Here is a 16027-nt window from a genome sequence, read left to right as displayed (position 1 = left end):
CTGGAATTATAACAGTTGAAGTCAGAATTATTAGCTCCCCTGAATTATTCGCCCCCCCTGAATTTTTCAACGGATTTCTAAACATAATAGTTTCTAATAACTGATTTACTTCATCTTTGCCATGATGACAGAAAATAATATTTGACTAGATATTTTTTAAGACACTTCTATACAGCTTAAAGTGACATTTAAAGGCTTAACTAGGTTAATTCGGTTAACTAGGCAGGTTAGGGTAATTAGGCAAGTTATTGTAAATGACTGTTCTGTAGACTATTGAAAAAAAATTGCTTAAAGGGGCTAATAATTTTGTCCTTAAAATAGTGTTTAAAAATGAATATTTGCTTTTATTCTAGCCGAAATAAAACAAATAAGACTTTCTCCAGAAGAAAAAAATATAATCAGACATACTGTGAAAATTTCTTTGCCCTGTTGGACATAATTTGGGAAATATTTAAAAAAGAAAAAAACCCAAAGGGGGCTAATAGTAACTTCATATATATATATATATGTGTGTGTGTGTGTAAGCAAATAAAGATAAAGATATATAAACATAGTATAAATGCAAATCTACTGAATGGCTATGATAAATAATAAGGTATGTCTGCTTCCTGATACTGATAACACATTTTTTTCTTTGTTTAACATTTCAGTCAGAAAGAAATGTATCTCAGACAGAAATGTATAATACAGACAGCAAACTATCAACGATGGAGAACATGTGTTCACCATATCCAAAGAAACAACCAAAAAAAAAAAAAAAAGAAAAACCAAACAATAATTTTATCTGCTGATATAAAATAGATCAATTATTACTGTTTAGAATGCAATGTGCATTTATACATCACAGTATTGACAGTAATCATAGCTTCTAGAGTTGTCTAAAAATGAATAGTCTCAAACACTTTTTATTGTCTCTAAGCCTATAAGAATAAACTGCCAAATTGTTTACCACCCTTGCTAAGTGTATAAAGATAAAGATGCTTTAAAACATTAATTACATTCGTATCACTGCACTTGGTAACTTCTGAAGTTTAAACAATACTTTGTAATTGTGTGCACTTTAGCAAACACATCTCTGCATAACAATACACATAGTTTTATTAGCTGTTACAAAAAAAAAAAAACAATAAAAAAACATCTCAATAAGGGCCATCCATTACAGGAAAACAATACACTAAATGAATCAGCTCAGTGGCTGTCTTTTGCTCCACTGCTGGATGTATGATAGATTCCCTGCTCGGTAATGAACACAACGCTACCAGGCACCTATCAGTCTTTCCTGTCGAAGCTGTGCTGAGATGAATAAAACAAAAGTTGGGACGAAATTAAAACAATCCATTGTGTCAGAAATGCCAGAGCCCATGGGGTTGTGCAGGCCCGTGCAGAACAAAACAAACCCCAAATTTTGAAACAAGTGACTGATGTGAGACTAAGGTACAGAGAAAACAAAACAAAAGCATGGGTTAGGATATCTACAGGGGTTATTTATATTAATCCTGACTATGACTGCAATCATATGAGGTCTTTATGGAGAGCATGAGGTGTTTAATATGTTGTGTTTTTTACCAGTATCATGTGTCCAGTGGAGATGTCCATGTTGGTTTGGGAAGGCTCTTCGCTCCAGGATGATGTGCTGCTGCGGGCCGAGGGACTCTGCATTGGTCCATCACTGAACTGTGAGGACACGCTGTTAATGCGTGACGTGTGCGATGGGTGAAACACCTCCGATCGCTCGCCCCGCTCTGATGTCTGCACCGCCATACGCTGGCGACAGAGATCCTATCAGGAAAGTGGACAAACATTAGTCTTATCTTTGAATACATTATCTGGGGCAACTCATGAAGCATTTTCTGAAGAGTAAAACCCATCAATCACTAAAGACACAGCATCAAAACAATACATATTTTGTTCTATATTATTAGTGGTTATTGTTATGGGAAAATGCACACAAAATAAACCAATACCGAATCAGGATTCAGGATCAAATAAAGTCTATCTCGACATTGCATCTGATTGGGTTCATGAGACAGCAGACAACATATTACGTCACTGTCTGCTCAACAAGATGAGGTCTATCAGCTGCATTAACTCACTGACCCACCACTGGTGCACGAAATACAGAAAATGCAACCATGTTTTAACACTAGGTTACAAAAGAAACTATAATGAAGATGAATTTATCATAAACTCTTTTTAAAATGTGATATGTTTCTCAAATAAAGCAACTTAATTTACAAAATCAGTTAAACTGATATAATTTGCTCTCTCTTGTATAGTTATACTGCAGCATTGCTTTTAATAGGGATGTAACTTGCTTATTTCTTGCTTATTTTTTCTCTTAATTTATTTTTAATAGAGAGCAGATTTTTTTAACACATTTTTAAACATAACATTTTTCATAATCCATTTATAATAACTTATTTATTTTATCTTTGCCATGATGACAGTAAATATTATTTGACTAGATATTTTTCAAGAAACTTCTATACAGCTTAAAGTGACATTTAAAGGCTTAACAAGGTTAATTAGGTTAACTATGCAGGTTAGTGTAATTAGGCAAGCTATTGTATAATGATGGTTTGTTCTGTAGACTATTGAAAAAAAATATATAGCTTAAATGGTTAATAATTTTGTCCTTAAAATGGCTTTTAAAAAAATAAAAACTGCTTTTGTTAGAGGCAAATTAAAGCAAATAAAACTTTCTCCAGAAGAAGAAAAAACATTATCAGACATACTGTGAAAATTTAATTGCTCAGTTAAACATCATTTGGGAAATATTTTTAAAAAAAAATCAATGGGAGGCTAATAATTCTGACTTCAATTCTATAAGCCAATAAATATAAATATAAATATACTTGTTTCTAAGTTTCATTTCAAAAAAGCCAGCCAAATGCACAGTGCAAGGAAACATTTATATTTCTCTTATCAAAACCATTTGCATATTGGAATTCACATATCTTCTTTATCACAGTAAAAAAAACAAACACAGTAGTCCTTTCCTCTAGCAAAAACGTTTCTGAAGTGCAGACACTACGGTCTGTTGCATGTGATGTTATGCAGCAGCATGCATTTAAACTGGATCAATCGGCACAAATAATTCAGAATTCATAGTCATTAATATGTCAGGTCAATCAATTTCTTATCAGGCACATAAAATTGGCATACAAAATAAGTGTTTATTGGCCACTACAGAGAAGTCAGATGAAATATTGTGCATCTCTTGTATTTACTGCTATACTCACTCTTCCCTTTGTCATTTATGGCTACATTTCCATCATCCATGTTATTATGGAGTTACAATTTTATTCCTTTAGAGATCAAGCCTGACTATTCATCACCTCATTCAAATCAAACAAAAAAAGTAATCTGAAAGAGTAACAAACAGTCTGAATTTTTAAATCACATTCCCAAGGATATCCACGAATATATCAAATGATTCCTTCAATGTTGAATCAGTTTTCTAATCAGCTGTAAGCGATTATTTATTGAACAGCACACAGAAAACACCTGACAGATATCACTGAAGCCAGAGTGCAAAAAACCATGTCTTTTAATAGAAATAATTTGTTTTAAGACATTTTTTTTTTTAGCTATTCAGAAGACTAGGGGCTGCTCTCTGCCTATCAGTCATTTTACGGGTTGGGTTTGATGTCATAAGAACTGATCTGATGGGGGAGGGATTTTGCAAAAGGATGGTGGGTAATCTGGTTATTTAAATGGCTAACAGCACTGTTAATAAAACAATTCAGACTACAAACAGCTAGTTATGATTTGAATCGCCTTACAAGATATTTTAAATTCATTCAGAGTTTCAAGTTATGTGGAATTTAAAAAAAATTGCATTAAGTTTTTGGTTAAAAATCCCAACAACAGTGTTTTAAAAACATTAGAAAGCTTCAGTTTTATATTGAGTGAAAAACCTTTAGAGAATTGTGCTCGATTGTGATTATCTCTGCCTTTTCCCCATTGCTTTACTTCCATTTTATATACTCAAAGGTGAAACAGTCACAGACAATTACTTTTTGAAGCAGTCGCTAGTCACAACAATATGACCCCATCTGAGATCAAATGTCGAACAGTTAAAAAAGCGCTCAGATAAAAAAATAATAAAAACAGAGCGAGCGAGTCTGACAGGAGGGTCAGCGAGAGAGTGTGGGGGTTGGAGGTGGAAGTTTAGTGCGTCTCACTAATGGAGCTCCCCAGTGAGGGAAACCAGGAGACGAGGTGAAGGGGGGCTAAACAGAGGCCACAGAGCTCTAAAACCAGCCGCAGATTAGAGTCCACCCTTACATTATTATCTCATCTGATGGCTACCGTGACTCAGTCTGACTTCAAATAAGTAAAACTGCAAAAACTAAATGTTCACTTCAGCCAGCACAATAAATAGATGCATTGGCTTTTCTTATAATCAGTGAACCGCTGGCTAAATTAATTAGGTGTGCATTTAATACTTTAGCATTCATTTAAATTGAAAGTGCAAAGAGCAAAGGAGGAGAATGTAACTAGAAAAATTAATTTGAGAAACAAAATCCAACATATGCTCAGGAATAGAGGTGAAGAATTGAGGGGGAGACAAGTGCCAAGAATAGGTAAAGATTCTGCAGAAGTGAATTAGCAATGAGCCAAGTCTTCTTAGATTTGTTTTTAGATGTTCCTGGAAGGTAGCAATAAATTATGCTGTTTGGGAAGAGTTGAGAAAATCATTCCCCCATCAACGTACAGTGACAGCAAGCAACTTGACTGGACAGCATAAGTATATAAACTGCAACTAAGTGAATGAATTAATGCACATTTAAAATGAACATTTGCGCAGTTGTTAGATGTATATATATATATATATATATATATATATATATATATATATATATATATATATATATATATATATATATATATATATATATATATATATATATATATATATAACTGAACTTTTTTCTTTTATTAATAATGTAACAAAAGCCTAATACTAAAAAGTACTATTGGCCTGATAATACTGACACCTTCCACATTGTGGAATTAAAGGGATAATGCATCCAAAAATGAAGATTCTTCAACATTTACTCACCCTTCACTTGCTCCAAACCAGTTTGACTTGACTGTTGAACACCAAATAAAATATTTTGAAGAAACCTATAACCATTGACGTCCATAGTATTTGTTTTCCTACTATGGAAGTCGGTCATTACAGGTTTTCAGCGTTCTTCAAAACATCTTCTGCAGTGTTGAACAGCGAAAGATTACATTTTCATTTTTGGTAGAACTATTCCTTTAACGACAGGCAAGATTGCATCAAAAAATAACTGCTTGAGCAACTAGGTAAAAAAAAAAAATGTAAAGAAATAAGCATTAGTTGAATAAGAACAAACCAAAATGCATCTCTGCTACAATTTATTAGAAGAAGTAAAACCAAAATCTTCTAAGAATCTTATTATATAAGGTATTAAGAGGGAAAACAAACAACTGTGAATATGCATGAGTGTGTTTGATGACGAAATTAGAATAAAAGTGTAATAGTGTGAAAATATGTGTGTGTGTGTGTGTGTGTGTGTGAGCAGGTGGGTGGTGGTGGTGGTATATCTACTCCATGTGTGTGTGTGTGTGTGTGTGCGAGCGCGTGTGTGTGTGTGTTTGATCTGCTAAAGAATGATTGCAGCAGAACTGATTATAATTGCATGTTTTTTTCTTTTATTAATAATGTTAGTAAAATTTTTAGTGTGTAGCAAAAGCCTAAGTTATACTAAAGAAAGTACTATTGGCCTTATAATACTGACACCTTCCATCTAAAATGTAAGATTCTTCATCTTTTACTCACCCTTCTAAACCTGTTTGACTTTCTTTTTTCTTTTAAGCATGAAATAAGATATTCTGAGGAAACCTGTTATCATTGACTTCTATAGTATTTGTTTTTCCAACTATGGAAGTCAATCATTACAGGTTTTCAACTTTCTTCAAAACATCTTCAATGTTGAACAGCAAAAGAGTGCATTTTCATTTTTGGGTGAATTATCCCTTTAACCACAGGCAAAATTGCATCATAAAATAACTGCTTGTGTCTGTTCCATGTTTGAGCAAATACAGGTTAAAATACAATCAATACATGCAATAAAATAAAGAACTAAGCATTGGGAATAGGAGCTAACCAAAATGTATCGTTGCTACACTTTATAAGAAGTAAAACCAAAATCTTATAAAAAAAATTATATTATATAAGTTAATAAGAGGGAGAACAAACAACTGTGAATATGCATGAGTGTGTTTGATGACGAAATAAGAATAAAAGTGTAGTGTGAAAAGATGTGTGTGTGTGTGTGTGTGAGTAGGTGGGCGGTGGTGGTGGTATATCTACTGTATGTGTGTGTGTTTGATCTGCTACAGAATCATTGCGGCAGAACTGATTCTAATTGCATGTTTCTCTGTAAGAGTCCCTGTGCACAAGACTGCATTCATTCCAGCTACAGCAGTTGGGAAATCCCTTACAACTACACAGTAAGAGCCGTGTCTGCGCCTTTAATCTTATTCGCTTCAAAAAAACCACGTACCAACCTGGCAGATCTAAAGGGCCGAAAGCACTCGCAATACACTATGACGAGACAACATAACACACAAATTAAAATCAATACAAAGTAATTAAAAGCCTAAATGAAAACATAACAAAAGGTGTCAGGATATAATGTGTGACTACAGCGTAATAATATTGAGAAACAGTGATTATTTTGCCACACTGATAGGGCCGACGTTTATGGAAGGGACTTCTCGACAAAGTGTGAGAGGTTTATTAAATATTGAAGGCGGGGGAGGAAGCCAAGCGCTTGCACCCTGCGATCCAGTCTCATTGAGTACAGCTGAGCCCAACACAAAATCAATAAGCCTTCACCGCAAGCCCTCCCTCCAGGAGCCGTGAAAGAAAGGTCAGACAACAAACTCATTTCCCTGCTAAAAAGGGCTCTGCCTCAATTAGGATTCATATTAAACACCGCTGTCGTGCAAGGACATCTGTGCCTGCTCCAATGGGTCGTAATTAAGGGAAAGAAGCTTTAAATGAATTCCGTTGCCTTTTTGTTAATGAGCTACAATCATTTCAGAACAATTAAACACCTTCAATACACCTGCTGATGATCACAAATATGTTACTCTTAAACAACTGGAAGTGAAACAGCCTCGGTACGGGACAACTTGTTCAGTATATTTCAAAAACAGGGAAGCTTTGTCATGCTAACATGTACAAATGAAGCGTGATTGGTGGAAATCATGGGCCTGCTCGTACCTGATAGGCTGCTGTGGCATCGTGGCCTGTGTCGTTTCCTAAACCGGCGAGCTTCTCCTTCAGCTTATGGTGGGAGCGATGGCGCAGGCAGTACAGAGCCCCCGACATCCCCAACACCAGTACAATGAAAACCATGGACACCACCACCAGAATCAAAAAGTTGCCTGGCTCCACTTGACTCTGTTTGACCAGGGGGATGTGGTTTAGTTTGCCCCTCTGTAATTAAAACAGACAAGAGAGAGAGAGACACTCTGATAAACATTGTGAACTAAATCCAAGAAAAAAAGATAATGTATAGTCAAACATTATATATACATTCTAAATAAATATTAAGCAGTTCAAAAATGTGAATGTTAATAAATATTTCTTGAAAAGGAAATTAGAAAAGTAGCATTTCTTATGGGACATGTAACACTGAAGCATGGAATACAAAAAAAGGTACACACACACACACACACACACACACACACACACACACACACACACACACACACACACACACATATATATATATATATATAAAACCGCTGTATATGTTGTGTGTGTAGTGTGAAGCAGAGCTGTTTAAACAAAAATGTTTGCTAAAAATGAGCAATGATCCTAAATACACCTATAAAGCCTGCAATCTGCTAAAAATAATAATGCATTTTTAAATACAAAAAAAAAACATAATTAATATAAAATAATAGAATAAGTTTAAACTACTCAAAACATTGTGAAAACTTGGTGCCTCCAAAAAATGTAGTAAACTAACTGGTAGAGCTTATTTTAAAACATCAAAATGATTTTGAAGACCTTATTAACACTGTAACAACCGCCGTACTCATCACAATCTTAATTATAATTTAAATGAATTGCATAAATTTCAGATGAACCCAAATTATATGATTAAGAGTTAGCTAGCTAAAGCATGTGTTAATGCAACCATCACATTTTGCGCTTACATGACTATAATTGTAATTGATGCAGTTTAAATTAGTTTTTAAGCCCATTTTCAACTAAACAAGAGGCTTTACCTAATAAAATGACAATCATGACAATTCAACATAACAGAAATCTCTGTAAATTGCAACATATGCCATGTATTGTATGTGAATTTTATAAAAACAAAACAGAATAACACTTCATTTCAACAATTATTTCACTGAAGAAAAGTATGCTATGAACTAGAAATCTGCTTATACTCAGTTCAAGCTCACCTCAATAAAAACGTTACATATTACATAACTTTCACATAACTTGTTTCTATAAAGTAAATATTTGAGTAAAAAACTTATTTCATAAAATTCATTTTTTAAATGTTCAGTTTTAAAGTATGTATGATCAATAAGTCATGACACATTTTTATATTACTTTAAAGCATCAAAATAAGTTATTCATGCATCAACTTAACTAAAAAAGTAATTTGCTCTTGTTTTCATATGGCACAAACTGTGCTAAGATGCTGAGTTTTTCCTCTTAATTGTTTTTAGCCAAACACATTGCTACGAATGCACCTCAAGCCGACATTTGGGAAGTGAAGGCCTGTGCTCTCTTGCCTTGGCAGGTTGAATCATGCCACCACAGAGCAATTAGGGTCGGTCCTCACTGTACCAGCTTGTTGCTAATTAGCCTCCAAGTCTTGGGTTTGGTCGGGATGGGGGAATTGGCCAAAACCTCCAAGTTAATAAAATGGGAGAGGGGCTAAGCCAAGGGGGAGCACCTAAAAGGTCCGAGCCCCGCAAACGTCCCACTGTAGAGGGGGTTGTCAGGCTTGTTAGCCCCTCGGGGGGAGGGCTGACAGCCGGGGCTAAGCTGCTGGGGGATTGGCGGCGTATTGTTTCCAAATGCCTTGTGAAACTGAATAGACTGAGGCCTTTAGAATGGGCTTCAGATTTTTTTTAAAAATCTGCCTTTATTTGCATTCAGTGCTATCATACCAATCGACTGATCACAGAATAAGCCATGCGAGCAAGCAAGATGTCAGTCAACGATTGATTTTTCTGATCAGTGATTTTCAGAAATACTGACCGTTTTCTGATAATCTGCTATTGCTGTTTTATTTTCTAAATGCATTAGACAACATTTAGGGCTGCTACACCTTGTATAGCAGGATGCAGCATCACATGAAATATTAAAATCACGCTCTAATTACATACGGCACTACATTTAATCACATACCTAAATCCCCCATACACTGGCTACACATTGCTGAAAATATTAGCACCTAAATGTGAGCTTTAGCAGTTTCCAAGGATTAGTTTCTACTTTGTGTGATTGTGAGCTTTTGTTGCTGTAGAAATGGTTTGCTTTCCAGCCATCAAACGTTGCATGGAGAGTGTGTAGAGAGGAGAACGCATTCAGCTGGAATAGAAGACCCCCTCTCTCCTTCCCTCCATCCCTCTATAGGCTTAGCGCTCTCAATCGAATTACATGAAAAGATCTCTAACATGAAAAGCTGGCTCTGAAAAGAAAATTGTGCTTGGCTAAATAATGTCCGCAATTAATTATAACTAAATAGAATACACGCATTAGGCATTTGAGCAAGGAGCTGGAAAATAGAGCAAAAAAAGGAGGGAAGATGTAAAAGAAAAATTGAAAAATGTTGTCCTGCGGTACCCTATTCCTCTGCCGGCAATAATGCATACAAATTGATAATGAATATAAAAGTCATCATCAAATTCATACATATGTTAGTTATTTGGACATACATGATTCAGATTTTTTAAATTTATTTTGTACAAATAGTTGTTTAGCAAAAATAGTTGTATATTATGGTATATGCATGTAAATCAATAAATCAAAAATGATAAGGAAAAATTCCAAAGTCTACAATTATTATCATTAGAAAAAAATAATAAATAAAAACAATGTGACATGTATTCTCAAATTATGATCAGGATGCATAAACTGTGCATTGTATGTTGTAATGAGGAATTACCAAATTACAACATTCAAAAAACAAACAAATGTTGACTGTAGAAAAAAAATTGGCTGATAATTTGAATTGAAATAATGTATAAAATATGATCATGTTCTGCAGAACATCTGATCTGAGTAGAAAACTTGCAAAGATACACTTTACACAAAAGCAGAGGAAAAAATAAAATGGGGGGAAAAGAAACAGGGGGAAAAGAATAAAAGGGAGGGAAAGAGAGTTAGAGAGAGAGAGAGTGAGTGAGTGAGAGAGAAAGAGAGAGAATCCTTTATGCCTTTATGGTTTTGCTCTTCTTTAGGGAATAACATTGGACTTGCAAATTTTAGAGTCTACTGAAAATCCAGACAGGTTCAAATCAAGCTTTCTTTCAAATATAGTACACTACAAAGGTCCTCAAATTCTTAATTGAAGTAGAAATACAACAGATTATGTTGTAGTGTATGAATTTTTAAGGTCTAAATAATTTGGCTTCTTTAAAAAGAAAGGTTAATTAAAAAAAATAAATATGATAAAACGACATAAAATCTATTTTCAATTAAATAAAAGATGAAAGAAAAACTATTTGAGTTGAAAAAATAATAGTGCAAATAAAAAAAAAATATATATATTTTCTTCTTTTTTCATATATATATATATATATATATATATATATATATATATATATATATATATATATATATATATATATATATATATATATATACATATATAATACTTTTTTTGTATCCCATTCTTCAGTGTTACATGTCCCATAAGAAATGCTACTTTTTTAATTTCCTGTTCAAGAAATATTCATTAACATTAGCATTTTTGAACTGCTTAATATTTTATATAAGAAAAAAAAAAGAAAAATCGTTGATGGATGACATGCAGCTGGATTAATGTGTGTCTGCAGGGTCATCAGACATTGCTTATCTTATAGCTAATAAATCTATTGGCTTAAACTTTAACCAAAAGCCAAAATCTAAATCTCTATCTTAAAACACTTTAATTGAGATTTACTGTTAAATAAATAACAATAATAATTATAGTTATTATAACAATAACAAAGCAAATGTCAAAAATGAAGTAATGAACTTCTTTAGAAAACAGTTTTATTTAAGAAAGTGTGGTTTTTTGTTGCCTTTAAGAGACAAACAGAAGGATTTTTTTTTTATTTGCAAAAGGACAAAAGGTAGATGGGTTTGAGGTATTAAAATTGAGGCAAGGGTTGGGTTGAGAGACTGCATGTGATGGGTAAAAGGTTGAGACAAGGGCCGCCCAGATATCCCTACACTTTTCATTGCACACACTAACCACTATAACTAAAACTACTCATCCGTGTCTATATATTTGAAATATGAACAAAAATATTGAATACACAATGAACACTTGATACTGTAGAAAGGAAAAATCATAATTTAGATTCATTTACTTCAAACCTTATTTTAGAAAAAATCCCAGTTTAACTAAAATAAATAAATAAATAAAAAATACAAAAATGTAATAGCTGTGAAATAAATAGCCTACTGTTTGTCCATTTTAATGTAAGAACATATTATAAAACACCTTGCTATGATTATGTGGTGTACTGAACAAATAAAACATTTATTTGTAAATTAGAATTTTTTATTAGCAAATATTTAAATGCAACATATAAATAAATTATATAATACATTTTACTACTCTTTTTTTAAGTTAACTTTTCTTGTAAATTATAAATTTGATAAATCCAGCATGTAAAAATTATTGCATTAGAAGTGCAAATTGTTAATTGTAAGCATAGAATAAAATACTCAATCACTATAAGTAATTAGAGTTTTTACACAATTATTCGACCAAAGAGCTAATTTAATTCTTTAGCAAGTAGCCTAAGTGGAACAATCGAAATAAAACGAAATGTAATAAAAATAAAACATAAAGAAGTGGTCAATTATTTTAAAAAAAATCTTATAAACAATCCTAAATGTTCTTAATTTTTAGGTTGTCAATCCATCTACCTATTAAATCTTATGATTATTTAAATTGAACTCCAAATCATAATAAACTTGCGAAGAGCCATGCAGACCGAACACACACCGCTTTCAGTGCTATCGATTTCCCACAAGCGAACACCGATTCCTCCCTCCATAGAGGAGCAGCAAGATGCTTCTGTTTGTCCTCTCTACCGTTTGCACAGCTCTTACCGCTATACTCTATATTGACTCGCGACCCATATATCAATTACATAACGATCTGCAAGCCATCAAATAGCACACTATGCACGCGCTTGCTTCAATCAGCAGAAGCGGTTTAAACGAAAAACGGGATGAAATGTGTCCTGCTGAAGCCCCCGCCGCGTACAGGAGTCTTGCAGGACAGTGTCACTCTCATTATCAGTCCAGATGCATCCGGATGCGCAATAAGTTTTAGGAGACGCTTAATGGCGCGCGTTACATTTATTTATCGACCATTAAACATGTGCTTCAACAGACTTCAAGAGCAGGTCCGGAGAGAGAGGGAGAGATGGAAAGAGAGGGAGAGAGATAGTTACCTAGTTCCATTTTCGGACAGCGCGAGAGATGCTCCTATTCCGCCTGATGTCCGATGGGCGACTGCAGCCTCCTTTTGCAATCCCGCAAGCTAAGAAAAGTTTTTAACCTCCTCTTTCACGTCCACCTCAACAAAAGACCGTCGCAGTGTTTTTGTTAACAGATGCGGATTAAAAAAAAACAGTTTGAAAGAGAAGAGGCAGCGAGGGAGAAAAAAGGGCGAGCTAAATAGTCCGCCACATTTCCCAAAGACTTTTAAGAAGCTGCAGCGGGTTGTCTTGTCCTTTGAATGATCATGTGCGACTGAAAAGCCAGGCTTTTTTCACGGAGCCCCTCCTTATATTCAGCGGGCTCGAGTCGCTGTCTGTAGCACATGTCACATCCACTGGTTGCTATAGCGATGCCTCCACATGTTGCCCAGAGCGCGCAGGGCGCTAATCAGCGCGCAGGGTAAGAGGGCCAGCTTGAATGGACGGAGAGCTTGTCACTCATTTGTTCAACTATTCGGGATTTCTGTGCCTGCTGGATCGCTCGCGCTTGGATTTTCCCTAAGCGTTCTCCCACGTCTTTAACCCGTTATATCGCAATCAAAACTAATGTTGCAACGCCTACTGCCAACTACAGTCTGTGCGAACCAGACAGCGAAAGATGCTCCAACGACCGACCACTGCCTACACCGACCCGTACGTCGCTACAGTAGTCTTGCACATTAAAAACAAAACAAAATCAATAATAATAATAATAATAATAATAATCTACAAATTAAAACACACAGGAAACTATTAGATGCTGGATAATATTTGACATGCGCTCACTCATTACAAAAATAATATCAGGTGGAATCAAAAGTTGTTCACATTGATGCCATGGATGCCATTTATTTTGCTCCCTAAAGGAGCTTTTAGTGAAAAGAAACATTATTTTCATCTGAAGAACAATTTACCACCTTAAAGAACCTTTTGTTTGGAAATGCATTGACAGAGTAGGTTTTCCACTTCACCAAGCTTATAATCAAAATTTTATTTTCTTGCAGTAATCAATTTTGTTTGCCAAATGCATTTTTTAGAAAACAAAAAATGCTGGATTGTTGTAACCCATTTCCTGGAGATGGGTTGCAGCTGGAAGGGCATCCACAGCGTAAAAACTTGCTGGATAAGTTGGCGGTTCATTCCGCTGTGGCAACCCCAGATTAGTAAAGGGACTAAGCCGACAAGAAAATGAATGAATGAATGTTGTAACTCAACACTGGGTTAAATACGGACAAACCCAACCACTGGGTTAAAAAGGTGTAATTTAAATTGAATAAAAAATGTTGGGTTTGTCAACATTTAACCCTACGCTGATATATAGCAACCCAGCAATTTTACACTGTAATAATAGTACAAGAAACAATATTTTAAGCGCCATGGTGGCGCAGTGGGTAGCACGATCGCCTCACAGCAAGAAGGTCGCTAGTTTGATTCTTGGCTGGCTCAGTTGGCATTTCTATGTGGAGTTTGCATGTTCTCCCCTTATTTGCGTAGGTTTCCTCCGGGTGCTCCGGTTTCCCCCACAAGTCCAAAGACATGTGTTATAGGTGAATTGAATAAGCTAAATTGGCCATAGTGTATGAGTGTGAATGCAAGAGTGTATGGGTGTTTCCTGGTGTTGGGTTAAAGCTGGAAGGGCATCCGCTGTTTAAAACATATGCTGGAAAAGTTTGCGGTTCATTCTGCTGTGGCGACCCCTGAATAATAAAGGGACCAAGCCGAAAAGAAAATGAATGGATGAACAATATTTACATCATTTTACTATATTTAAAATGATACATAAATAAATGTATAAATGCATATAATTCTATTTATTTTATAACAAAATAGTATTGACTAAAACAGGAACTTATTTAGTTCTTTATAAAAATCTGAATTTCAGAGACTATTGTGTGGTTTGAGGAAGGCAACAGCTGCAGCGAGCAGAGAGGGATTACCAAGTCTAACGAAGAGAATAGAGAGAGGGAAAAAAGGGAGGGGAAGGCTTGCTTGTGTACTTGCTTGTGTGTGTGTGTGTGTGTGTGTAAAAGAGAAAGCAATGCAAGCCCTCAGAGTGGGAGAGTGTGTTAGAGCTATACAACATGTGCCCATGAGGTGTAAGTGCCTGTTTCTGAGTGTGTGTGCGTCTATGGAATGGGGAAACTGGGGGTGGGGTCCCGTCAAATGCAGATGACGAGTCTGCAGAGGGGTCTTCGGTTTATCTTTAGTTTCAGCTGCACTCCTCCCTCCGTTGTCCCCTGCTTAGCCCTCTTTGTCCCACAGTGTGACAGCTGGAGTTGGCAGAAACGAAAGAGGAACAAATAAAGTGGTTCACCCATTCGAGAATCTGGAGATCAGATAAACACACCTCAGCGTGAGCACCGGCCAGACATACTTCCACCTTTAACCTCACCTCTCTTTATTTTTCTTTCTTGCTGCAAGAATCAGGGAGTGCTGTAGAGAATGACTTGTATACTGTATTATCTTCGACATGGACAAATGGTACACGAGTCCAAAAGCACAGATAACCACAGTGAGAACACATCCAACATTTGTTCCATCGTCATTTTTTTCTCTGTATTCACGCAATGATTATGTAGCTACCTTTTATATGTGTTTGTGTGATAAATACTTGCACAAATGGTACATCTGTGCCTTAATATGCATTGAATCATTATTTCACAGCTCTAACTGATGATGCATCTACCATTTGTGCAATTTCTCTTGAAAACAAAATCTGGATGACTAAAAACCTCACTTTTAATTTGTGACGGAATATAAAAAAAGAAACGTACTACATTTATCCAGTATTTAAGTGGCTTATACAGTTGAAGTCAGAATTATTAGCCCCCTTGTTTATTTATTTATTTACTTTTACCCAATTTCTGTTTAATGGAGAGATTTTTCTCAACACATCTCTAAACATAATAGTTTTAATAACTTATTTCTAATCACTGATTTCTTTTATCTTTGCCATGATGACAGTACATAATATTTTACTAGATATCTTTCAAGACACTACTATACAGCTTAAAGTGACATATAAAGGCTTAACTAGGTTAATTAGGTTAACTACGCAGGTTAGGGTAATTAGGCAAGTCATTGTATAACGATGGTTTGATCTGTTGACTATTGGAAAAAATTAAAAACTGCTATTATTATACCCGAAATAAAACAAATAAGACTTTCTCAAGAGGAAAAAATATTATCAGACATACTGTAAAATTGTCATTGCTCTGTTAAACATCATTTTGGAAATATTTTAAAAATAAATAAAAATTCAAAGGGGGCCAATAATTCTGACTTTATCAGCATATGCTTATAT

General features: G+C 35.0%; 1 protein-coding gene across 3 annotated transcripts in view; it reads right to left on the bottom strand.

Moving 5' to 3' along the window:
• ptprn2 (protein tyrosine phosphatase receptor type N2) overlaps positions 1-16027 on the bottom strand; it is a 283469-nt gene that overhangs the window by 32679 nt on the left and 234763 nt on the right. For all 3 annotated transcript variants that reach the window (NM_001128667.1, XM_021477405.3, XM_073906198.1), the window contains 2 exon segments: positions 1567-1779; positions 7268-7483. In NM_001128667.1, coding sequence (NP_001122139.1) covers positions 1567-1779; positions 7268-7483 — 429 coding nt within the window.

The sequence above is a fragment of the Danio rerio genome, chromosome 7 (genome assembly GCF_049306965.1).
Source record: "Danio rerio strain Tuebingen ecotype United States chromosome 7, GRCz12tu, whole genome shotgun sequence".
Taxonomy (NCBI): Eukaryota; Metazoa; Chordata; class Actinopteri; order Cypriniformes; family Danionidae; genus Danio; species Danio rerio.
This window is presented reverse-complemented; position numbering and strand designations above follow the sequence as displayed.